This window comes from Eutrigla gurnardus, assembly GCF_963514095.1.
Source record: "Eutrigla gurnardus genome assembly, chromosome: 11".
Lineage (NCBI taxonomy): Eukaryota > Metazoa > Chordata > Actinopteri > Perciformes > Triglidae > Eutrigla > Eutrigla gurnardus.
In genome coordinates this window covers 9,586,397-9,611,864 of record NC_139925.1, presented here as the reverse complement: position 1 = coordinate 9,611,864, position 25,468 = coordinate 9,586,397, and the positions used below count along the sequence as shown (strand labels likewise).

Genomic DNA, 25,468 nt, shown 5'->3' with positions numbered 1-25,468 from the left:
CGCCCCTGTTGTCACTAAGAGAGAAGAGAGAAGTAAGTGTGGACAAGGTGAAGCAGATTGGATTTAGGGGGGGGACAAAGCATGGCTAATCTATATAAGACAGGCCAAAAAGAGCCTGGTGACGGGACCTGGCGGTGAGCCAGAGCGGCACAGGGACCTTTTCAGTCGACCCCGTGATTTAGAGGCCGACGCTATTTGAAGTGCTGTAAAAAAGTATAATTCAATAAGTGTTTCATTCTGTTAAACTTGAATGAATCATTTGTGAGTTGACCTTCTAAATGAGCCTTTGGTCGACCACTAATTTACCACAATTCTCTTTTACAATCGCGGAAAAGGATGTGTCAAACAGTTTTGAGCTGAATTTGTCAAAACACATTTAGGAGACCTTCGCCACAAAACATGTTGACCCACGACCGCCATATTTTCTCTCTTGACACGGCTCTAAAGTAACGGCTAATGAGAGAGTGAGGCTGACATTCCCTCAGTGAGACGAGTTCCTCTACACAGCACTCAGACCCACTCTGTCCATAGTGTTATCGATTAGAGGGTAAAAGCACACACCCCGGGGGCAGAGGGAGGCCTCACACACAGCTAAAGTTACTGTGTCGGTCTGTGTCTGTGTGTGTAAGAGAGAGTGTGTGTTGCACGGCCCACAGCACCGGTAACCCAAACCCCCTCAGTCCGGACTGCAGCCCACTCAGGACCAGACAGAACGGGCACTGCAGCGCATCATCTCATGCACACACTCCTACCCGCCCCTCCTTTAAAATCATGCCTTTTCTTTTTACTGTACCGTTAATGTCCCGTTGCCAAGCCAACAAGTCTCAGAGAAAATCCATTACCTTCCCCTCCGACGGGCTCGAACATCCCAAACTGCTCCAGGACTTTGATGAAGAGACCCATGACCACCAGCACAGCGATCATCTCCAAGCCATCCAGACTCAACATCTCGGGAGATCACCGTCTGTGATCGCCCAGCACTGCGCCACCAAGCCAGGTCCGGGCCGGGCCGGGTCCGCCTGTCCCGACGCACCACAGTTTGTCCAACTTTAACTCAGAGTCAACTTCCGCCTCCTTCCTCACTTTTATCCACTTGGACCAAATCTTGTATCGTAACTTGAAAATTAGACTGATGATAGAAATTCAGTTATAATATAAAGAAGAAATAAAGCAGGTCGGCTCGATGGGCGTTTCTCTTCCGTCACCCCGGGCAACCCCCCTCTTATTCCCTGCTGGAGGCCATACTGCTGGAGCTACAGGCTGCAACACGGAGCTCCAGGCTCCTGGGCTAAAGTTTCAGCTTTTTCTTTCCTCTTCCTCTCCTCTCTCGTTCTTCTTCCAGGCCCCCGCTGAATAATGGGAACTTGGGATGTGCTGCGACTGCTAGTCCTTTGGCAGTGGTTGTCAGGAAGCGAGTGTTGTGAGGGGGAAAGAGGGAGTGAGTGAGGGAGGGAGGGAGGGAGGGAGGGAGGGAGAGGCGGCAGAGATAAAGAGGGGAGGAGAGGATGAGTGGGAGATGGCACAGAAAATGAGAGAGCGGGAGAAGAGAGAGAGGGAGGGGCAGCGGACAGACAGACAGACACACACACACACACACACACACACACACACACACACAGTGAGATAGATTGTTGGGGGGGGGGGGGGGGGGGGCAGAGTTGAGGTATGCCCTTCCTCTCCTGTGACATTACCTTCATTGATTTGCCTAATGTTGTTTCCTTGGTAACTAGAAGAGAGTGTTAGAAGCCAGATTTAACGAATGGAAAGGAAATATATTTATGTTCATCTCTATTCAAGTCCCGTATCAAAATGTGTGTTTTCACTGTATGGAGAGCGTTTTGCAGCCTTTATGTCGGCCGGATCGATACAATGTCTCATTAACTTTTTAAATGTGCTGCTCCATGGCCAAAGGGTTTTTTTTTGGCTTCAGTACAGAAAGCACAAACATCAAAGATGACAACAGAAACAGGAGCTAAGTGCAACTATTTTTTTTTTTAGATATGTACAGTAGCTTCTGGCACGGGTGTGCTGGAGAAAATAAATGTTGTAAGTAATAAAATGTGACTTAATAAAAAGAGTAGAAACAGGTGAGAGGAATATCCTTCTCAAGCAGCACTTGATGATGCAAGCCCTCATGCATTTATGGAAAATATTTGTCACCGTTTTGTTGATAGAAAACTTTTGAGCTGTGTCGTAATTGTTCACTCTTAACAATATATCATGTTTGCCTTTGTATCCCACAGTGGACATGAAGTATCCCATAATGCAATTAACTGAAGTGTACACATCTTGGTCATTAACCAAAAGCCACTATTATTATTATGAAGATGGAATACACTGCTGGGTGAGAAAAGACCTTTAATGTTCAAAAGAGGTATTTTAGATATTGCCATCTGACAAATTAGAGAATAGTGAATTAAAAGTCAATAAGGGAGTTTTTACACAGCAAAGAAGAGGAAAAAACACCTTAATAGCAGAATTCAAGGCAATCATGCCCTTTCACTAATAGTTGAGATCAGTCCTCGACTAAGAATCACCTTAAATAAGGGACGCTATGAAAATTAAGTTGTATTAACATTTTCTTTGGTGCATCTATTGACTTAAAAATGCACCATCTTTCTCGCAAATATGTCAATAAATAAACAAACATACAAATATACATAAAGTAGACAGTATATCTATGATGCTGAACTTGCATCATAGTATTGTTTTACTTCATGATACTCCACCTCCACCCAAGTTCTGCTTTCTGTTATGATGTAGAAGAAAGTGAATAATAAAGGTGATGCTGGCCAGAAGAACAAAAAACACACTTTCTGACACACAGAGCTTAGTTTTCCTCTAGATCTGCCCCTTAATGATCCATGGCACATGCAAACGACTGCTTTTTGATGCAGCTATTTGTTTATTTTCATATAATAAATGTTACAAGGGAATTATTAATAAAATGGAACTGGAAGAAAAAAGGCAAGCGAATGTTCCTTAAGTAATTATTTTTTTGGACAGTCCCTAATTGAAAGTAGACTTGCTCGTTTTAAAAGAAGACAAATATGACAGGAATCAGACTCTTGGCAAGAATCAGTGCAGGCTGCCAGTGTTCGCCACCGTCTGAGGTTCTGCCCCGCCCTGCCCGACTCCCAGAGAGGGTATCGCTTCGCCTCATGCTACAAAAATAACAGAATTGGAAAAAAGACGTGCAATGTTCCCTCTTTGTCTTGTTCTCCCATTGTCTTTCCTCTTTCTGCCTCTTTTCTCTGGAGTGAGGATAAGGTTGTGAGATGCAAGACAGCAGGGCTTTGACAAATGTGCAGTGTCTGCATCCTGTTCCTATACGTTTGCCGGGCTGTACAGCAGCGAGCCTCATTACAGAGAGGTCTGTCACACAAACAGCATCACCGGGGACCACGGCGATCATCAGACCCATGAGTCAGGCAAGGTGACAGGAAACCTAACCTCATGTCACGTCACTCCACTCCTGGATGGCGTGTAGGCAACGATGCCACGGCAGAGCCATTTCTCTTCACTCCTTGGCAGTAATGCATGGCTGTATTGAAGCTGAGCTCCGGTTGCAGACACGGTGAACGTAAACAGAGACATATTGAACCGCACACTCACAAAAGAGAGGGGGGGACGAGAGAGGAATTTGAGCTGGGCTTGTTGGTTTCAAAATGATTTCTGTGCCCCGCTTATTTATTGAATGGTTGTGGAGAAACAGAGGTGGAGGGAAAGAAGAAGAAGAAGAAGTGAGGCAGGCTGTTGATGCATGAAAAAAGCTGGCAGAGTAATGAGAAGATAAGACAGAAACAGAAGATGAAGCAACAAAGTGAGGACAAACTGGAAAGCCCGAGCGACGAAGGTCGGGGTCCCTCTGTGTGGTAATCTGCAAAGCACAGAGGGAAGAGACGTCTATTCTTTATTACCCTCAAGCATCTCTCCCCCTGCTGGAGGATTCTTCACCTCATTCTGGCTGTCACCATAGAAAATTGGACCTGCAGATGTGACCTCCACTTCTTTGCTGTTCTCCTTCCCCGACTTTCCCCTCCATTCTTCATCAAATCTACACAAACGAGGTTCACACTTTCAGAGAACTCCGTATGACTTTGAATCTGAACGTCCGATTATGTCGAAAAACTGCAACAGGTCTGTTTACCGTCCTGCTCATTGAGGACAAATAGCTTTCTGAAAAGTTCTTTCTGTAGGAAAAACTAACGAGCAGACGCAGTTATCACTTCAACCATTTCATCCTGCACCAGATATGATTTTTGAGGAATGCCTTCCAGGCAAAAGTGCCGTTCAATCTTCAGAAAGTGTGTCGCAAGAAGAGGCTCTGACATAAACAAGCAGTCTAACGTCATCTAATGTGGATGGTCTTTGATAACACATCTATATATATATATATATATATATATATATATATCTTTATGTGCATATTAACTGGGAATTGTTGTGCTCTTTTGTGTGACAGTTTTAGAAGCATGTGTTTTCCTGCTGTTTTCTTGGGGAAACCGTCTCGTCTTTTAACTGAAAGAAGAAACGGAAATAGAATAAGAAGAAATCATGTGAAAAGATTAGAGTGTTGCTGTAAAAAGAAATACTCACTGCAGCTCTTTGGGAGTACAACAATGATTTTGGGAGGAAAAGACAGGTGGAAGTTATTGTACTTATTAATATCGCCACCCTTCTTTCAGCCAAAGAAATGTCTTATTTTTTAAATATTGAATTTAATCTGTTCCTTCTGAGATTTGCTACATGACATGAAACATGGCTCGGTGCCACAGTTCATACGGGGCCGTTTGCCAACACTCCTGTTTCTGTATTCCTCCTCACAATAAAACTCATATCTATAGTAGGAGGACTAATATTCCAGGTTTATACCACGAGCTGTATACAGTTATATTATGTTGAAATATTAGGGGTAGTGTGCAGGTTTATGAAGTGGAGAGAAAGGTTCAAACAGAATAATAATAACACGAGGAGGGCATGCTTTTTCACCCAAATCATGTTCATACATTTTCATACCAAGAGGTTCATCTCTTGACTCTGATGCCCTGCCGAGGCATCGCAGACTGTGATGAAGTCCTTCAAAATAAAAATCTTTCCACACATTAACTCATGCTCTGTCTCCGATACGTCCCATCACATGAGACAATCAGACTCACTCAGCTCTAAAAACAAAACACGGACTACCTCGCTTCCTCTCTTCCCCCTCTGGCTCCTATTGATTTTTCCAAATTCCTCCTGCTGCTAAATATACTGTAAGGGAGGCTGTCAGACGTGAGCACTGAAGGGAAGCCAGTCAATTGATAGGTGCTAAACTCCAGAGAGTGTTGTTCACATTTGTGCTGATGGGTTCATGGGTTTTATGACAAACTCAAGTGAATGGCTTTATGGACTCATATCTCAGCATTTATGTACCGGTTGCATACGGCAAAACTTAAGACCTCGGGGGAATCGGAGCTTTATCGGAACGCCGCAGGGTGACGACGGCAGATTGCGACTTGAAACAGCAGAGAAAGATTTATGACAGGCCTGCAGCGTTCTTATCTTGTCGTAAGAAAAAAGGACATCTTGCACAGAGATGAAGGTGGAAACTATATGACAGCTAAGCTGTATAGATCCTTCCACGTTACCGTCTCTAATCCACAGGACGTGCTAATTCCAGAGCACCAATATTGATCCCTGCTTCGATGAGGCTCGGCTGACCATGTTTGAGAGAGAGGAACTCACACACATACATGAGATAAGATCACAGTCCTCCAGCCTTCACGCGGAGGGATTTCACTATCATCACATGAGAGCTCCAGTGATTTGAAATCAACAGAGCAACAAGACAGATGTCCTTCTGTGTCACACTGTGAGCTGAGCCGCACGGACCATCAATACAATCATACTACGACATGACCGAAGAGACCATCGGAGCGGAAGACGTTTTTTTTTTTTTTTACATTCTGGCTAAACTGGGACATCTAGTGGACACGAAGGGCAGCAAATATCAGGAACGGTAGTTGTTTGAAATAGGGGCTCCAGTCATTGCTATGCAGTTTTACATCCCGACTACATGACCACAGGGACTCATACATATTACAAGAGGAGATCCAATTAAATCCAACACTTTCTGGTAATGACTAAAGTTTTGGTTCGTCTCCTTTAACTTTTATTCCACTTAAATATACTATCCTGTATTCATGTCATTCACTCGAGAAGTCTGCTATATCAATGTTATGATGAAGTAATGGTATAAAAACACATGAACATTTGTCAAAATTGTGTGTATGAACGCCCTCCGCAGACACGCTCAGAACGAACACGCAGCTAAAAGTCTACCTTATTGTACTTTTACAAGTACAATTTTGAGGTATTTGTACTTTATTTGAGTATTTGCATGTTCTGCTATTTTATAATTCTACTCCATTATATTCTAGAGAGAAATAAATACTGTACTTTCTACTCAACTTAACATTTAATAAATAATTTAAGTGTAGAGTTAATTTTCAGATGCAGATTGATCTAAAACATAATCAAATAAACTTGACATATTAAAGTGGATAAAGAAAATTCCACCTTTTTAAAGTAATTTACACATGAATACATCACTAACACTGAGTAAACACTATAAAATATATTATCCTTGCATGTCATAAAGAATACTTTTTTATATTTGTAATTTATGTTGATGATATTTGGACACTGTTTGATTGCTACTTTTATTCAAGTATTATGTCTTCCACCAGTGCTACACCCGTACACATGAACAAACACGTCAGGCACCACCTGTCTGATAAGTCCCGCGTTGTTTTTCCCTCACAATCTCACTGCTGTTGGAAAGGTTTACAAGAAAAGCCACCTTCTATCAATTAACCATTCAGCTGGTCTGAATGAGGCCCTCCGTGTTAATCTTTTATTTTGTTTGCACCATGACAGTATGTCATATAAACTAGTGTTGTTGTTATAGTTGCTGTTATGCACCACGACGACACATAATAGATGTGGAGCAGCGACATGGTGCACCAGCAGAGCATACAAACACGTGTGCAGCTGCAGCTGTTCAGCGATATCTACAAACAATGTAGGACATTTAAAATGACAAAAACAGTTTTGGACGCCCAGTCAAAACCAAACGACGCATTATTTATAATACAAATTGAATGCAGAGTGAGTGAACTCTGAATTTCACCAATGCTGCATGGCTAGAAACCTACCGGGAGAAAAGAAAGAGAATAGGAAAGAAGGCTGAGTGGGAAGAAAGACTGTAAGAGAGGAGAGAGAATCCTAAAAATAATTCAGGAGTGACACTGAACTGTAGAAATAATAAAGATGGCGAGGGTGCGGCAGGAAAGGAGCGTGAAATGCCTTTCTTATGAATACAAATCAGCTGTCACCGGACGTTCCCTAAACTGCAACTTCAATCACCCTCCACTAGAGGTCAGTGTAGATTAAAGTATTCAGATACATTTCAAAGGATTTCAAACACACACACACACGCGCACACACACAGAGAGAGACTTGCATGTACTGAGAATGTTCTGGTAGACGACCCGCACATGTGACTTTCAAATGTTCTTATAGCCACTAAATGAAAGCATGCTTTGACTCGGTGCCAAGTCTGGAACGCCATCTCATCAGCAGCAAGTCCTCAGCCTAACCTTTAACAGAACGGCACATATAGCTTGGCGTGGAGCCGGCTGCTCTGGTGGCGGGCGAGATGAGGTAATAACTGAAGAGTCACAGGTTCAACGTACATGGACGGTGAAGACCTTGAGCTGCACGCTGACCCGACGTGGCCAACCTGTTCCAGCTGTGCCCGACTTTCAACTATATGTATGGAACACAAAACCCCTCTCACTGCAGCGTGTGCACCTCCAAACTACCGGCCGAATTAATCATTTTGACTGACTCACTGGAGTTAAGGACAAACGGGCCCACACACAGCACGTCCAGTCGTATCGAAAGTAATGTCTCAATGGACAACGGGGCAATGGCAACGAGCCGAGTCAGCAGCTCATCAAAAAAAAAAGCACAAAATGATCCAACCTATACCAAAGGACAAATCTGCCTGTTCTGCTCGCACAAAAAACCCCTGCAAAGTCACCGAGGGTGATGAGCAGGCATAACACACAGACACACAAACAAGAGGAATATGATTGTTCAAAGAGTCAATATGTGCAGTCAACTGTTTACATTAGGGATAAAATGTAGATAACTGGGGAGGATATGCTACAACAATTAGCTTTTAATTCTAAGGAGATTAAATGGGAGAGGAGAGGGGTGAACGCTGCGATCGTCTCTGACAGCAGGTCCAGTTAAAGGCTTTATTGAGTAAAACCTGTCAAGTGTCACCAGAGAGCGAGAGAGAAATAGACACAACATATAGCGTCAATTCCCCAAAGCCACACACACACACACACACACACACACACACACACACACCTACTTCGTCGTTTTTCACTCAGCCTCATGTATCGATAAAAACGAGAAAGACAGGCGTTCACATGTCATCTATTATATTGTGCCGGTGAATATATTGATCCCATATACAACTACATGTAGCACACGCACACGCACACGCACGCGCACGCACACGCACACGCGCACACACACACACACACACACACACACACACACACACACACACACACACACACACACACACACACACAACACACACACACACAAACACACACACACACAAACACACACACACACACACACACACACACACACACACACACACACACACACACACACACACACACACACACACACACACACACGACGGCGGCGGGTGCTTCACTGCACACAGTTAAGTTTCTGCCGTCTCTCTGATATTACCAGACCTTGTGGACATGACAAACCTCATTATCATGGCGGTGCAGGCGATGCACCGCCCATTAGTATTCTGCAGAGCAGTCACACAAACGCACATAATAAACACACGCATCCACGCCGAGTGGGGTTATTTCATAGAGGAGCTGAATATGCTTCCCGGAGGATAAACGTTTATAATCCTCGTCCTGCTGCTCTTCCAGCTTTGAAGTAAATATACTGTATTTGTCTGAAGAGTTTATCATTTCTAGGCTGGATCAATCAAGCAAGAATATGATGGGTAACAATAATGAGCAGTGATTTTTTTTCCTCATTTCTCAGTATGTTTATTGCTCTTTGTTTGTCCACTCATGTGTCCTCCGTGTCCTTTCCAGTGCCAGCCTCTAAGCCACTATAACTCCTTAAGTGTGTCCTAGTGACCCCAGGGTGCTTCCAATTTATATTGAAGTGTTCTCCGAAGTATCTGGCCTTGCAGAGATGTTTTTACCTCCCAATACACAACACATAAACTGTTTGTGCTGCTAAAAAACTCTGAGAAAATCAACCGCAGCCTTCCTTCCAATAAACAGTGTTGTCTAGTTGCAAACAGTTGTCCTGGGAGCTTCTTTCTGCTGGAGAAACTGTAGCTCCCACCAAATCTGTTGACATACATCTCCGTGGATTGTCTGCACTAACAAGGATGCTGATTCTGCGAGATGGCTGCTTTTTTTCCTGTGTTTTTGTGAGCAAATAATATTACATTTGCATCTATTCTACGTGTGTGTGTGTGTGTGTGTGTGTGAGTGAAAATATCTTGAATAAATCATTAATTAATGAATCACCGTCATCATTTTACAACATTAACGACACCTCAGTCACAGTAACAGTAACTTTTGAATCTATAAAACAAAGCATTGCATTGTGGGATAGCACTATTTCAGTCTAATTGGATATTTTTGAGAGCTCAACGGGACATTACAGTGCATATTCACTGATTTTTAGAGTATTTCTCTAATTCACGGTAATGCTCTTGTATGTATAGTATGAGTAACACACACACACACACACACACACACACACACACACACACACACACACACACACACACACACACACACACACACACACACACACACACACACACACACACACACACACACACACACACACACCTTTTGTCATCTGCTGCTTTTGCACAAAGGCGGGCAGGAACACGGGTCATGACGTGTTACACAGTGTGGAGTGAGCCTCCACAGCTAAAAATAGCCCTGAGAGGAATCAGATTCGGAGAACCGGAGGTGGGAACTGATGAGATCACACATACCCTTGTGTGTGTGTGTGTGTGTGTGTGTGTGTTTGCGGGCACATGCACATACACAATAGGCCTGGATCTGAGGAAATGGAGTCCGACTGACATCATGCAGACTCAGGAGATGGACAAGCGGAGTGAACAGCGGGAAGGCATCAGAGCAGAGAGACAACAGACTGAACACACCACTACGACTGGGAGGAGGGAGAGAGGTGACACAGAGATGAAAAAAAAAAAACAACTAGCGAGGAGCGACACGCGGTGATGATGTGAACGACGTTGACAAGGAAACAAAAATAAACCCAAGACGCAAAGAGGCACGTCTGGTGTGTAAACGACACTGTAGGCGTGAGAAGAATATCTCCTATTCATACGAGCTCTGGACACGCAGCCTTTCAAGGACGCCACAGAATTAATAACATGAAACCAGAACGCTTGTGTATGATGGATCGCAAATATTATGGTTTCCATATGATTTGAATATGTTTATATGACTCTCACCGAGGACATGACCATGTGTCTGCGTGGGACAATCGAAGAAATGGAAAAAACTCAGGATGGAGAAGATGAAGTGTTTCTATTTCATAAAAAAAAAAAAAACAATGTACCAGCTACTCATAAGAACTGTGTTGGTATAATATTATACTTGATCAAGAGCGTGACGCGAGAACATTCTTCTAATCCTTCATGCAGTAAATCATTTTAGCCCTTTATTTGCCCTTTTGTTGTTTTAGATCTTCAAAGCAAAAACTTCACAGAAACAGGAATTTATCAGATTCAGAATTTAGTTAATTTTAATATTTTTTTTTCTTTACAAAAGCGAAAGATGTTATGCTGCTTTGTCTCTGTGTATAATTAGAAAAAAAGTGATACCGGTTATTTGAATGACAGCCACCCAGAGCCCTGGTTTTACATACATACACACACACACACACACACACACACACACACACACACACACACACACACACACACACACACACACACACACACACACACACACACACACACACACACACACACACACACACACACACACACTCTTCTGAAGCCCACAACTGACTGACAGACATCAAGTTGACGCAGCGAGAAAAGATGACAGACAAGTGCCACTCGAGAAAATGAGGAGCAACTGACACATTACAGTAAGAGAGAGAAGAGAGAGCGTTGTTGTCAATCAGGAACGGTGGTGAAGGAGTCTCTCAGTGGGGCCTGACATATTTATTCATCCATTTCATTATTTATTTCATACGTTTGTCGCTTGTTAGGGAGCAAAGGGTGGATTGCAGTTTTATAACCATCATTATCATCGTCACTACCATTATGCAAACGATCCCGTTTTATTAAACATGATTTACAAGCATGATTTTTTCCTCCCTATTTATGTAAAGTGTCCTTGGGTTTCATGAAAGGTGCTATATAAATGAAATATTATTATTATTACACTGAATGTAAATGTGCTGACCTGACATTACAGCTGACACTAAAGTCTGACGACAGACAGAATAAAGGAATACAAGTTTTTTTTTAAACATTCTTGCTACCCCCAACATCAATACTGTCTCCTTTCAACTTTGTCACCTTCAGCTTCCTCCTTCTCCCTGATTTGCTCCGCTCAACTTCACTTCCTTTATGTGTAACTCCAGCGGAAGACATTCTTATCGACACAATGCTCACCTCCATCCTCCCCCCTTTTACCTTCTTACTCCCCCTTCATTTCCTCTCTCTCTCTCACCCTCTTCTCACTCTCTCCCTCCCTGGCATGTCGACTAGAGGTCAGTGGCGCGGCCCCTCAAGGTCGTCCCCGTCCGGGGTCTGGTGTCCTCATGCCTGGGCGGCTGAGTGGAACAGACAGCTCCGTCCCAGCTGGGGACCAGCAGACTTTTAGTGCCTCTGACCACCAGCCTCCCTGGTGGATCGGCCTGATGCGCCTCCTCTCTTTGTTCCCATCCACTGCTGTCCATTACAAAGAGTGACACAGAGGGAAGACGGCAGGAAGAAAATAAAGGAGGAGAGGGATGGAATAAATCATATATAAGGCTCCTTTAAATTAATAGGGTTTTTTCCCCTCTAATAGTCTAATATAGAATGTATTTTCATTTTACATTAGCAAACAAATACAAAGGTGTGTGTGTGTGTGTGTGTGTGTGTGTGTGTGTGTGTGTGTGTGTGTGTGTGTGTGTGAACATGGTGAGAAAACAACACGGGCCAACCCTGACAAAACAGCTGATTATTATTCAGATCAGGGCGACCATTTTCCAATTTGTGGAGGTGTCAGATGCTTTACCGTCTTTGTGTTTTTCTGGTGGCACCCCTTTGATGGATGAGATTACAGTGTAATATTCATATATACATATTTCTTTGAGAGGATAGAGCTATATTTAAATACTGCAGTGTGTCAGCACACATTGTTTTGGCTTTAATTGTCTAAAAGATGAGTTACCTAACATTTACTGTATGGGGACTCACTTTCCATCAAGAAATGTATTACGATGATACATACTGCATTATGTAGTATGTAGAGCAGAGAAAATATACTTTATATCATTTGAATTGTCTTTCAAGCTAGTAAATTGACTTTTGGGGGTGGATTTTAAGATGTTATATCAGACTTGTGATGAATATTTTCCACTATGTTTTAACATTTTATACGGAGCCCAACCTGGACTTTTTACAAAGATATGTTCTCTTTACATTTACAGTATACAACTATTTGCTCCATTTTCCTTTCACTGCTATTGAAGTTGGACGTGCTGTTTGCTGAGATCTGCAGCCGTCTCCTGTGGATTCACAGGTCAGACCTCACCATTTTATACTTGTTTTTGTACTTTAGAGTATGGATGTGCTCTATATATCTGTAATGCTGCAAAAAAACAAACCCCACCTGAATGAAGTAAAGAGTCAGGTATAAACTTATACCACGGAGGGAGTGTAACTGATCCCTGAGGCCTTTAATAGCTATAGTTAGCATAGATTTATCCACTGCTCTGATATCTATAGTTAGCAGTAAATTTATCCACCTGCCAAGGGGACTTGTCAACGAAGGATGGAAAATACACTTCCAATGAGGTTAGTTAGGCTTTAATGACTGAGGGGCTGGCTGGAAAGAGCTGATTAGAAAATTAATTATTTATCAAAATACTACTAAAAATTTCCCCTGAAAACTGAAAAATTGAGAGCGAGTCATTAACGTGTAAATTGAATGTTCAGAAACTGAAATCAGGGCTTTACGTCTTTACGTTAGGAGTGCATGCCTGTGTCTGGGAGGCTGCTCACGGCATGTATGGTTGAGTGGCGAGGGGGCTGAAGTGGATCTGGGTCTGATGGGGTCTGATGTTCTTTCATCCATCTCGAGAAAATATCGATAACTGTCAGTCATTAAGCACAGAGAGCAATACTGCTGGTGGATCTCCTCTTTCTCTGCATATATCACACACATTTCTTTGGAGTTTTCTGGGGTTCATTACTTTGTCTTTTCACATGTGATACATGCAGACATGATATTGTGTTTGCCTGGATTCAGCAAGTTGAGGGAAACTTGGGAGGGTAACGATGTCACTCCTTCTCTCCGACTGCAGAGAGATGTGGAAAAGGTGAGGGTGTTCCACTTGGCTGATCAGAGGTGAAGGAGAAAGACCTGGAGGAAGTGTCAGCCAATGGTAAATGGACCTGCATTCATACAGCTATAGGCATCTCAACCACTAAAAGGTACTTTACACTAGATTCACCCATTCACACGCCGATGGTGCAGCAGAACGTATATAACAACCTGACAACTTATATTTAATGAATTCTCATTTCCCCGTGTGGTTTATGGATAATTTGTTGAAGTAATGGGCGTTTCAGCCTATTAAGTACTTGAATTGCATACATATTTTTTTTAAAATATGGGTGGGGATTGTAATCACAGCAACACATTGTAGCTGTTGAATGCATGGACACGTTGCAGACAGGAACTAATTGATACGTTGAAGGGAACAGACAGTGAGTGCCTTGTGAGAGAGAGGCTGTATTTCAGCACCACGGACAGAGACACAGAGCAAGAGAGCGAGATCCAACAACCTTTTGTTGACAAAACAGGACTAATGTTGGGCTATCTTTAGTTTCTCATTATTTATTTTCCTCACAGACAAGGAAAATACTTGAATAAATGCAGCACCTCTCCGTGAAAATGGAGAAAGATGTTGTATGTCCACAAATTGACTTCAACCAATGCTTTGTAACAAGCAAACGGACCATAAGCACTCTGCAAATGTGGCCAGGCTCTTTGTCTCCTGCTCAGATGTATCGTCTGCTTTTCTAATACCTAAACAAATTAAATCAAACACGACATTTCGTCCTCTTCTGGGGAACTGTGCCAGGAGAAAGAGAGAACACTCAGATACCCCAAAAGATGTTTCTGATAACAGAAAGCACACCGACTTATTTAAAACGTATATATTCATGGTTTATTCGACAGCGACATGATGCAATACACAAACCGAAAACAGCTATCCAATGCAAGTTTAGAGCAGATCCTAGTTTGCAACATCTGCCCCGAGAAGAGCTTTCATGACACTAAGAGATTATTGTTATTCAGGAGAGAGATGAAGCAGTCACGGTGTCAAATATTCTACTGCAGTGCTGCAGTCGCTGACACAACAGCAAACTTGGTGTTGACATGCCGAGCTGCTCTGTCCTCACCGGTCGCTGCTACAAAAGACTTACAAATGAAACACCGGCTGAGCCAAAAAGTGGCTTTGCTTGCATGTTCATGTTGTGTGTTGAAATAGTTTCTGAAAAGCAGTTTCATAACTAGAGGCTTGCAATGAAGAAAAGCCTTCAAATCAGTAACTTCCTCTATGGAACAAAGTGTTTTTTGATTTTATCGTTTAACTTATTTTGCTGGCAAATTGTATATTTTCTTCTTCTAAGGCTGTTTGGATATTTGTGATACCTTATGCTAATTGCCTTCAAACATTCACTTAGGATGAAATAATTGGCGCTATAATAAAACACAAGGAAAAAAACTGTATAAAAAGATATAAAGTCCTTAAGATAGTTGCATCAAACCCTCTGAAAGCACTGTTTTCTGCCCCCATCTTTCCTAATCAACCACAATTCAGGCTTGGCAACATTCTTCAGAAACCTAGAAGTGATTTCATGTGGACGAAGCCAAGCAAACCTGCAAAGCCTTGTACACATTGACACATTAGAAAGCACCAATGTCTAATTTTGGGTGAATTTATAAATACTTTTTTGTCATTGAAGAAGTTCCAGTAAGAGAGAAACGTAGTTAAAAATATAAAACCTTTTCCCTTTTTCTCTTCTCTAGACGTTGCATCACATTTCTTTCACCCCTCTCTCTGACACCTTCTCTTCACACCTAGTTTTGCCCCCTTCTCCAGCCCCTCCCCACACACTCTTTGCTGCTAATAGGGGTTTATTTTTAGCCGATGTGAGGTGTGTGTGTGTGTGTGTATACACATGATGGATGGAGGTGATGTTTCACATCTCTGCTAGGAGGGAGAAGGTGAGGGAGGGATGGATGGATGGAGGTCAAGGGAGCAGAAGTTGAGGAGGTGAAGCAAGAAGCAGGCTTGAGAGCTGTTACTATACAGGTGTGGAGCAGTGATAGGGACCACGCTTCCACCCGAAAGCCCGGCTGGCACGGCAAACTGACCTACAGGCAGCTGAAGATCAACAGGCCGCTCCGCACCAGGTGATGGTGCTCTTCTTCACAGAAATAAGGGATGACAAGAACAGCCTCATGTACTGGACCATTCAATTAGACGGCTCACACCGGCCTCGGCTTTAGGCGAGAACTCAAATTTAATCACATATCATTTCCAGCTTCTCGTCTCCCCCTCCAGTATCTTTGGAGAGGAAGTGGGAGCGCTGGTCAGAGGTGAGGAACCTGTAACCTGCTTTAAATCATGTTTGGAAGTGGATATAAGAAGTAGAAAGTGCAGACACCACACTCATATATACACCAGAGAGCTTGGCGGGCAAAGCGAGCTAAGAACACCGACTTAATCAGCTCGGATGGAGGACGGAGCGAAACGTGAACAGCATGGAGCAGATTGAGGCTAAAACAGTGGATAGGTGCCAGAGAAAACACAGGATAAGAAAGCAAGCAACAGATACACAGAGGGATTATCCAGCATACACGGAGTGCACAAATAACTACAAACCAACTGTCGCTTTTCCTTTAATAACTTGATCTGGATTGCCACGTGCGAGACTCGGAGATGTGCTATTTAAATCTAGATCTTCAGAGGAACTATTAGTTCCTGCGCAGGTTTTGACCTTGAACTTCCACGAGGAGTTTTATTTTTAGGCCAACTTTTTTATCTCGGCTTTGAACGCGCGAGTCAGGAGGTGTCGACAACACGCGGGAACACGCGGCACAAGCGAGAGGATTTGAGTGAGAATCTTCACGTCTGGCTAGAAAAACAAGCGTGTTCTTGAAATGGATGTGGGCGCTCCGACGTGATAGGAGGTCTCCATCTATGCCTTCCCGTCTTCACACTTTAAGATATCACCCAGCAGATTATCAAACGACAAAAAGCCAGTGAAATAATATTCTCAAATGAAGCAAATTCTTGTAAATTAATCCAAAAATATCTCTCTGATTCTGCCCTGAACTCAAGGCTGCAGCACTGCTTCCTGCTGGGTTTACACGTTGCTTTTATGCTCTAGTACGCCTCCTCTTCACCCCGTGGCAAAGCACACTAGCAGGGGACTTTAGCTCGGAGTAACGTAAGTTATCCTTATGCTAATGACCGACTTCCTCCCCGCTGTGAGCCATTAACACACACTGTGATACGACTTACTGTAGTGCAGGCCAATTCAAATACAGCAACACACTCACACACTAACCCCTGCGAGCACTCGTCACATTTTCACCATCACAGGCAGCCTATGTTTTATTCACAAAGCCTAAATTCGACGATAAACGTCAACTTCCATCAAAAGTGGAGGGACGTGACGGACGTGATATCCATCAGAGACGAGAGGCTGTTAAACGGCATCAACTCTACAGGTGCTTGAATGGGAGGAGGAAAGGAGATACACAGACTCCTAACAGTGTTAGGAAGTTTTCAAAATAAACTGGAAGAGCAGCACAATCTCACACACACACACACATAAAGCTCAGCATCTCCACGGTGGTGCCGAGGCTCGGACCAAACATATTTTATTCATCGACCAAAGGTTGATAACAAAGTCTCTTTGGTCATGACCATGAGTGAGCTGCAAAGAGAATCAAACAGCGTGTGGAAATGTGTGTGTGTGTGTGTGTGTGTGTGTGTGTGTGTGTGTGTGTGTCAATCTGAGCCGATGTATGCGTGTAAACTCCCACTGGTGTGGAAGTAGTCAGGCTCATGCAACAGAAAGCTAGAAAGCTTGATATTAAATCAGAAAGTGCAAAGATATCGCAGCTTCTAGAGGAAGACTTATTTTTATTTAGAAAAATGTTAAACCAGCAAACAAATGACTCCAACACACTAAAGAGGCAAATTAATGTAACTAATTCTTGGTGCTCATATAAATATACTGTATATACACACACTACGAGGAGGGTGCATCTTTTATAAACTGAATACATCTCAGTAAGCTAGTCACGGAGAGAATTAATATGCAGTAATAACCAGCAGGTATCGCTGCTCATTACACACAGAAGACATTCATCTTCAGACATGAAATATTGATTTAAGGCTATTCATCACAAGCTAAAGCAATTTACAAGCCAGGGCGACATGTTTGTGTCCAGTTACTGTGGACAACATTGTTAGGGCAGAAGGTCCGCTGGTCGTTTATTAGATAAGAAGAAAAAAAAAGAAGCTGAACTGCTTTTTGTCACAGTGAAGCTCCTCATCATTACTGGTCATTAGTTATTTATGAAAACGGGAGAGAATGCATTTAGCAGTCAATGCTATAAACATGTTGATAAGCCAATGGAAAAGGGGAGAAACTATAGCAGTGGCCATCATCACGTGTCATCAACAGAACCAAAGGCGTTTCTCACTGATTCAGTGTTTTGGACACATGTTTCTTCACCGTGTGGGGATAATGTGGTTTTAGACAAAGAAAAATCTATAATAAATTACGTAAATTCAAATTAAGGCATATTCCAGCATTGCTACACCCACATTCAACCTGGCCAATGGTCTAAGCAGCCCCTAAAAGACAGCTACCACCCGTGAAGGTGAGCACGGCCTGTAGTCGTCGGCACAAATCACAAATCCAACCTCTTTATTTTCTTGTCAAACCCCAGCTGCTATTACTCATCATTTATTCACTCTCCGAAGCCCCTTTTCATTGCAAAGAGCATATTTTATAAAACCAAGAGTGCTTTTTCATCTCCTTGGCATATTGAAAGAGACACTACAATGACACAAAGCACGGGTACGTGACACTGTTGGGGACAGGAGGTACTGGAGGAGGAGAGGAGATGGTGCGGATAGAGGAAGGAGACCTGAGCTGTCAGCTCCGACTGTTGCGGTTGTATAAGAGCGCAGCCAAAGGGCAGATCAATAGGGCTCGCAGAGATCCTACACAGCCAAAGTCGCAACGTCTACGGGGCGGGATGGTGTCATGCCAGGGGGAAGTGGAAAGAGAAGATGTTGTGTGTATAGTTGGAGTATGTTAAGTGGTTTAATGTATACTTTATGCTTATGTTGGTGTGGGCAAACAAGTTGAACAGCATTTCATACATTAATTACACTAAACAAAGCTAGTCCTGCTATTCAGTAAATCGATACAAACAAGGCTTTAGGGCAGTGTACACACACACACACACACACACACACACACACACACACAGAAACACACACACACACACACACACACACACACACACACACACACACACACACACACACACACACACACCGGCCTCTTGTTTTCCCTACAGAGGCTGTAGAAACATACTAATTACTGGGCAAAGTAGGGGCAAGAAGGAGGGTGACAACAAATGACTGTCATCAGTAATGCACACAAACCCCCGTGTCACCAACACCAACACCAGCGAGCCGTTACCAGACACAATCAGGCTCCTGAGCACCTTGTTGGTCTACGGTGGGCGATTTGGATTATTGTTATAATTGACTGTCTAATTATAGACGTGAGAGAGAATGAAAGTCGTGAACAGAATTGGTAGAATTCAAAGACGGTCCGCTGACTTTGTCCAATGAGGTGGAGTAAAACACCAATTAAACCGGGGTTCTGTTCATGTCACACGTCCTGTGTTTGATGTTGCATACTTTGGTTACAGTTTTGACAGCGGAGTCAACGCCCAACTTAAATGGCACGTCCCTCGGCGTAGCCAAAAATGCCACACTACTCCAAATCTTAAACTCTGAATGGGCTTGATGAAATCCCTCTGTAGCACAGCCATTACAGTTCAGCCCTCACTGGCTCCCATCACGCCGAAGCAGACATCGCTCTGCCTCTCTCTCTCTCTCCTATTGAAACAGACACACAGGAGCCAGTAGTCATGGTAACTCCATTCTGGGCAAACTTAAGGATGTGTAAGTGCATACACACACACACACATGCATGCACGCGTATACACACACGCACACACACACACACACACACACACACACACACACACACACACACACACACACACACACACACACACACACACACACACACACACACACACACACACACACAATGTTTCTAATAAATACTTCATGGAGGGGAGCTGCTGAAGACTAGTTTTTAACAAACATTGATAAAACAGCAGGTTATTTGTCATGGAACTACTTTCAGCGGAGGATTAATATGCATCTGGAGGAGTATTAACAACAGCAGGATGGAGTATGTAGGACTGACATATAATAAACTGTGGCTATGGTCATTGTAAGGAAGGTACAGTGAAGCTAACGTGTGTTTGTAGTTTATGAAAAATGAAAAAGATAAATAAAGAAAATCAAGCTTATCCTTTTATAAAGGAAATTATTAATTAAATTTCCATTATTTTGAGTTTGATTTGTTTAATTGAGTTTTAACTGCTTTAATAATGACGTGTGACTGTTATAATGTGATAATTGGTCACACATCTGCTTCCCAAACACAAAAGAACAAAAAAAAACATCCACAACATGATTTAAATAACTAAAGGAAACCTTTATCAGCACAAATATTGGTTATTGACTCTTTTCCACACGACTGAATGTGGTGATTGTTATTGTTTTGGTCAGGAAACAATCTTCATACATGGCTTATAATGTGTGTGTATGTGTGTGTGTGTGTGCCTCAATTGCTGCATTCAGAGCACAAACACGAAGCTCAGTCAAAGTCTGAGGAGATAACGAGGAGAAAAACCGAGAGATGGAGATGAGTGTCATGGATTTCAAATTAGCATTCATGCACCGCTCTATTGACAAGGTCATCTAAACAGAGCTTTTTCTCCACCTTCTAGGATCAACTGCTGGGATTTAATAGAACCAACCCTTCTCTGTTGTGTCCTCCCCAAGGCAATGTGAGCTGCTGCTCAATATCACTCACAGGGAAATAAAAAGAGGGAAATGGGTGTAAAGCTTTAGCAGCAGCCTCCAGAAGGCAATGTGAGAGAGGGCGTTCCTGGCTGAGGACACGTTATCCAGCCGGCACTAAGCTCAGTAGGACAAAGACTGAGGGGACATAAAGGGAATGAGACCTTCTGAGTATCAAGGAAAGATTTAGAAGCCAATCATATTCTAATCTCAGAGCAGAGATTAGCATTATAGAGTTGTGGGGAACTGTACAGGGAGAGCTAGAGGGGTGGATGGGTGAGTTGATCTCATGCTGAGAGCTGACTGAAGGGCTGGATAAAAGGCTGTGTGTCTTTCTCCCACTGAGAGTTTCTCAATGGACGTGGAATGCCAGTTGCTTCCAGAGGGCAATCTGTTTGACTGCTAGAGAGAGGGCTGGAGGAGAGAGGAAGCTGTGGGAGGGAGGGAGGAGGAGGAGGAGGAGGAGGAGGAGGAGGAGGAGGAGGAGGAAGGAGTCAAAAGGCAGATAGAAAGAAGAGTTCTTTTAACTATAACGGCTTTTTCATTCTCACTGTGCATACTGATCATCTATTCTTATGCAGAGGAATTGAGCAAAGTGGAAAGAAAACGTATGCCCCCAAGCATACATACATACATATATATAAACACACACACTACATATGAACATTATGCAGAGAATAATCTTTAAGATGTTTGATGTTGCCCGCTTTGTATGGTCTCTGTGTCTGGAGATGAAACAAAGCACTCAGTATGTACTGTACACACACACACACACACACACACACACACACAAACACACACACACACACACACACACACAAACAAACACACACACACACACACTTCACACTTCACACTCCTCACAAGCTTGTTTTGGATCTATGCAAATAAGGAGTGCATCTGCTCTCCCATCCCATCATCCAGGCAGAGCACAAACTCAACCACAGACACGCTTGGACACTGAACTGATGGAGCAACAACAGAACCAGCAGCAAAAAAATAAATAAAATAAAATAAAGCAGAAACCACCTCTCCTCAACACACAACAAACTCCAACTCCACTTGGCTCCTGAGCGGATCCACCGGCAGAAGCTCCGGGTGTGGAAGTGGAAGTTTTTTTTGGGGGGGGGCGCTTACCTTGGGTGAGCGTTCCCATGAGGAAGTGGTAGAAATAGCGAGCCACCTTGGTGAGCTGCCTCTTGCACCTTTTCCTGCACTGGCTCATCTTGGTGCAGCTGTGGTGGAGGTGATGATAGTGGTGGTGGTGGTGTCGGCTAGTCTGCCGGGGGAAGAAAGCTCTCAAGGTAGGAGGGGAGGAACAGAGCACTGTGAGTGTGTGTGTGTGTGTGTGTGTGTACAGTAGGTGTGCCTTCCTCTCTTCTCCTCCTCTCTCACCCCCCCTCCCTCCCTCTCTCTCCTTCTCTCCACTATTCTCTCCACCTGTAGGGTGCTGGCTGATTGACAGACACTCTGCCTCCTCCCCCTCATGCTCTGTGAAACCTCGTTCTGGCCTCTCATTGGCTGGGAGGGGAGCATGGCGGACCGGTGCACATGCGAGAGAGTGCATGTGTGTTATTGCATGTGTGCGAGGAGTGTACTACGAGGAGGCTGTCTTGAGTGGCAGGTGGTGTTTTTTTTATTTCTATCTTGTTGACTTTTTCTATTTTTCCTCCACTCACGACTCATAGAGAAGACAGCCTCTGAATGTGTGTGTGTGTGTGTGTGTGTGTGTGTTTGAGCCAGCAGGAGGTAGAGAAAAGTGACAGAGAAATGAAGCAAAGCCATTAATTAGCATCATACAGCGTCCTCCTCCCGTCCGTCCGTCTGTCTTCCGCAGGCTCATTAACGGTACATCCAAGCGGGCGAGGGAGAAGGACCGAGAGGAGGTGGAGTGTGAGAGCCAAAAGCAAAAGTGAAGGTATACGAAGAGACAGGATAGGGAGTTGGAGATGGGGCAAAAAAAAAAAAAAAAAAGTGGGAATGCATAATTCATATCTTTCCCCTCCGTTCTCCGGTGTGGTGAAATTTAAAAAAGCTTGACAGGAGAGAGAGAGAGAGGTTGTCGGACAAATACCAGCCCTCATCAGCAGCTGATGGGAGGATTATTATCTGCCAGCAGAGAGGGAGGAGAGGGGAGGGGCTTTTAAATCCAGTGGCACCGAGAAAGAAAGGTATTTATGTCAAGTCTTAATATTCAGTAAACAAGGAAACACACTCGCTGCGTTTTCCCCGTTGACACGTTTCACTGTTTCTCCCTCCACTACTCCCACATTACCCTACTAAACTGCTGCCACTCCACCTTTATCCTCCTTCCTTCTCCCTGATGCTGAATTAAAAGTGATTACCGTTACCACAGCAACCCCAGACTCGATGGATTTTTCTGGTAGGAGGAGTGGCGCGCACGCACACACACCTGTCTGTTTCTTAGGTCAGGGAGAGAGAAAAAAAATCAATCAACAGCATCGGGCAGATGCTTCCTCTAAACGTTTTTGTTCTCTTTCTGCAGGGTCTGTGCTCGCGTTCTCATTAGGCAGTCAAAGGAAGGGGTCAAAGTGCAGATGAGGGTTTGACAGCGAGCCGCTCTGGACTCGAGAGAGGAGCAACGCGGCGAGACGGAGATAAGAGCCCTGACATAACCAAGTAACACAGCAGGACTCATGTGGGTGAGCAGATGGGGGAGACTTTAAGGTTTCTCTGACTCATAATTAAAGATCGAATAAGGATTACTCACTCATTAATAACGTTAACTTCTGGCTTCTTGGTTCAGGGATCTCTAATCAGGATGAACTCCCATAAATGAGAGTGAAGATGGGGTTTCAAAGTGTGTGTGTGAGAGAGAGGTTTTCTTTAGTATCTTATCAGCTTAAATGGGCTATAATCAATGTTTCTATACATAGAAACATTGTGAAATCTCAGCGATACAGAGGTTTTTACAGACGTGGTTCACTCCCAACGCTCTCATTAGCATTTAACAGACAGCAGACCAACGAGCTGATGAACATACTTGAGAATTTAGCAGCTAAAGAGCCAAATATTTACCTCAGTAGTTGGTAGAGACCAAAAACAAAGCTAAAACATTGCACTTACATTTGTCACATGGACATAAACACAACAACATCACCTGGATGAATAGGCAACTTCATTGTTCACCATATCATCATAATGATAAGATCACTATACACAGAAAATCAATGAATGACAATAGTTCAACTCCCAGCCACACAGTAACATTTAACTTTAGTGCCCGATCACTTCTGTTGGAATTGTTTTGTGTATAATTTGTCTTTGAGGAAAGCCATGTTGGGTCAAGCAGAGCAGACAGCAATCAGCTGAACCTGTCTGCTGCCTGCAGGACCTTTCTTTATCATCCTGCCAGCATGTTGCATACCTTACTCACAAAAAAAAGGAAATATGAGGAATCCATACTGCATTGCTTTACTCCAAGAACAGATTTCATTCATCTAAAAATGTCCCCTAGAAGAAGAAACAACACATGGACAAATTCTATATTGGTATATATTATATCATAAGTGCTGAGGACATTTATAGCCAGACTAATTCATGGCGATTAAGTTGCAAAACAGCAAAATGTGCTCATTAAAGTGAGCAAGATCATCTTTAGAAGGTTTCTAGGTGGATAAAAGGCAATCACTGATTGTTCATCTATTTGTTTCACCTTTAAATCTGCAGGGTTTTGTAAAGAAATGTGAGCGAAGCAAACACTTTTTTCCCCAACACTGTTTATACGCACACACATGCACATAAACTACTCGTCTCCCTAAGCCTATGAATATTAGAGTCTCTTAAAGTCACATTGTAGTTTAAGAAAGGCAGCACGCAGGCCCACACACACACTCACACACATGTGTTCACACACGTACGGAGCTGGAGAGGAACTGAGGCGATAGATTGAGAGATCAGTGTAGCATGAAGGATTACAGACTTGTAGTGGTGACTATTCTAATGCATGCACACACACACACACACACACACACACACACACACACACACACACACACACACACACACGTGAAGTACAGAATACAATGGCAATTCTGAATGCATTGAATGCATGAAATGCAAGGCAGTTACAGCAAAAAATTCAAACAAAATCAAGCTTCAAAGGGACTCCAGCATGCGTTTCTGAAAATCTGAAAAGCCTCAGAGTGAGAGGTTTTAGACCATAAATGTAACTTTGATTTGAAGTCAAAAGTAATTTTGCTTCACACGGGACATGAACAGAGACCTCCTGGATGAAAGTCCTGTGTTTGTTTGATGCAACATCCCACCTTCTTTATACTCGTTACCACACTTCTTTCAAAAACGAGCCACTCCGAACGCTACGCCACCTGCTCTGTGCGGCGCTCTTTGTAATATGTCACTTGCTTGAGAAAAAAAATAAAAATGAGGCCATGAACACATTCAATGATTGCCAACATTACTTCCTGGTAACTGGGCTGCAGGGACCCGTTGTCCTTCCAGTAAAACTTTGACATATTCAACACCATACCTCCAGCCCTGACACCGGGGATGAGGTACGTCACCCTCTCCAGATATCCGACAGCTTTATGGAGGAGGTGGAGAAGCTTGTCTGCAACACTGAGACGCCATCAGCCGAGCCAACCAAACAAACAGATATGGTAAGAAGCGGATTAGCTGCCTGTTAGCCAGCGGGTAGATGAATATTGTCCTACGGGAGGTATGACGAGGTAATTAGAAGAAGCAGAGCGAGGGGTGTGGCTGCTTCAGAATGAGAGATGTTGTTGTAGACACTGTGACACATGTCCAGGATTTGTGCCAAGACTCAGCAGGCTGTATGTATGTGTGCAGCTTTTTTTGTGTGTTTTCCATCCAGAAGTCTGAGTCACCA

General features: G+C 43.4%; 1 protein-coding gene across 5 annotated transcripts in view; it reads right to left on the bottom strand.

Annotated features, from left to right (window-relative positions):
- Window positions 1-25,468, bottom strand: part of LOC311020511 (A-type potassium channel modulatory protein KCNIP2-like) — a 71,486-nt gene that overhangs the window by 19,814 nt on the left and 26,204 nt on the right. Inside the window, exon 1 of one of the 5 annotated variants that reach the window (XM_084020577.1) lies at window positions 21,736-21,886. The exons of 2 other annotated variants lie outside the window; for them this stretch is intronic. In XM_084020577.1, coding sequence (XP_083876703.1) covers window positions 21,736-21,823 — 88 coding nt within the window. In that variant the 5' untranslated portion in view covers window positions 21,824-21,886. Of the gene's footprint in view, window positions 1-842; window positions 1,054-21,735; window positions 21,887-25,468 lie in introns of those variants that run through there. 2 more of the 5 variants (XM_084020572.1, XM_084020576.1) reach the window with 2 other exon arrangements.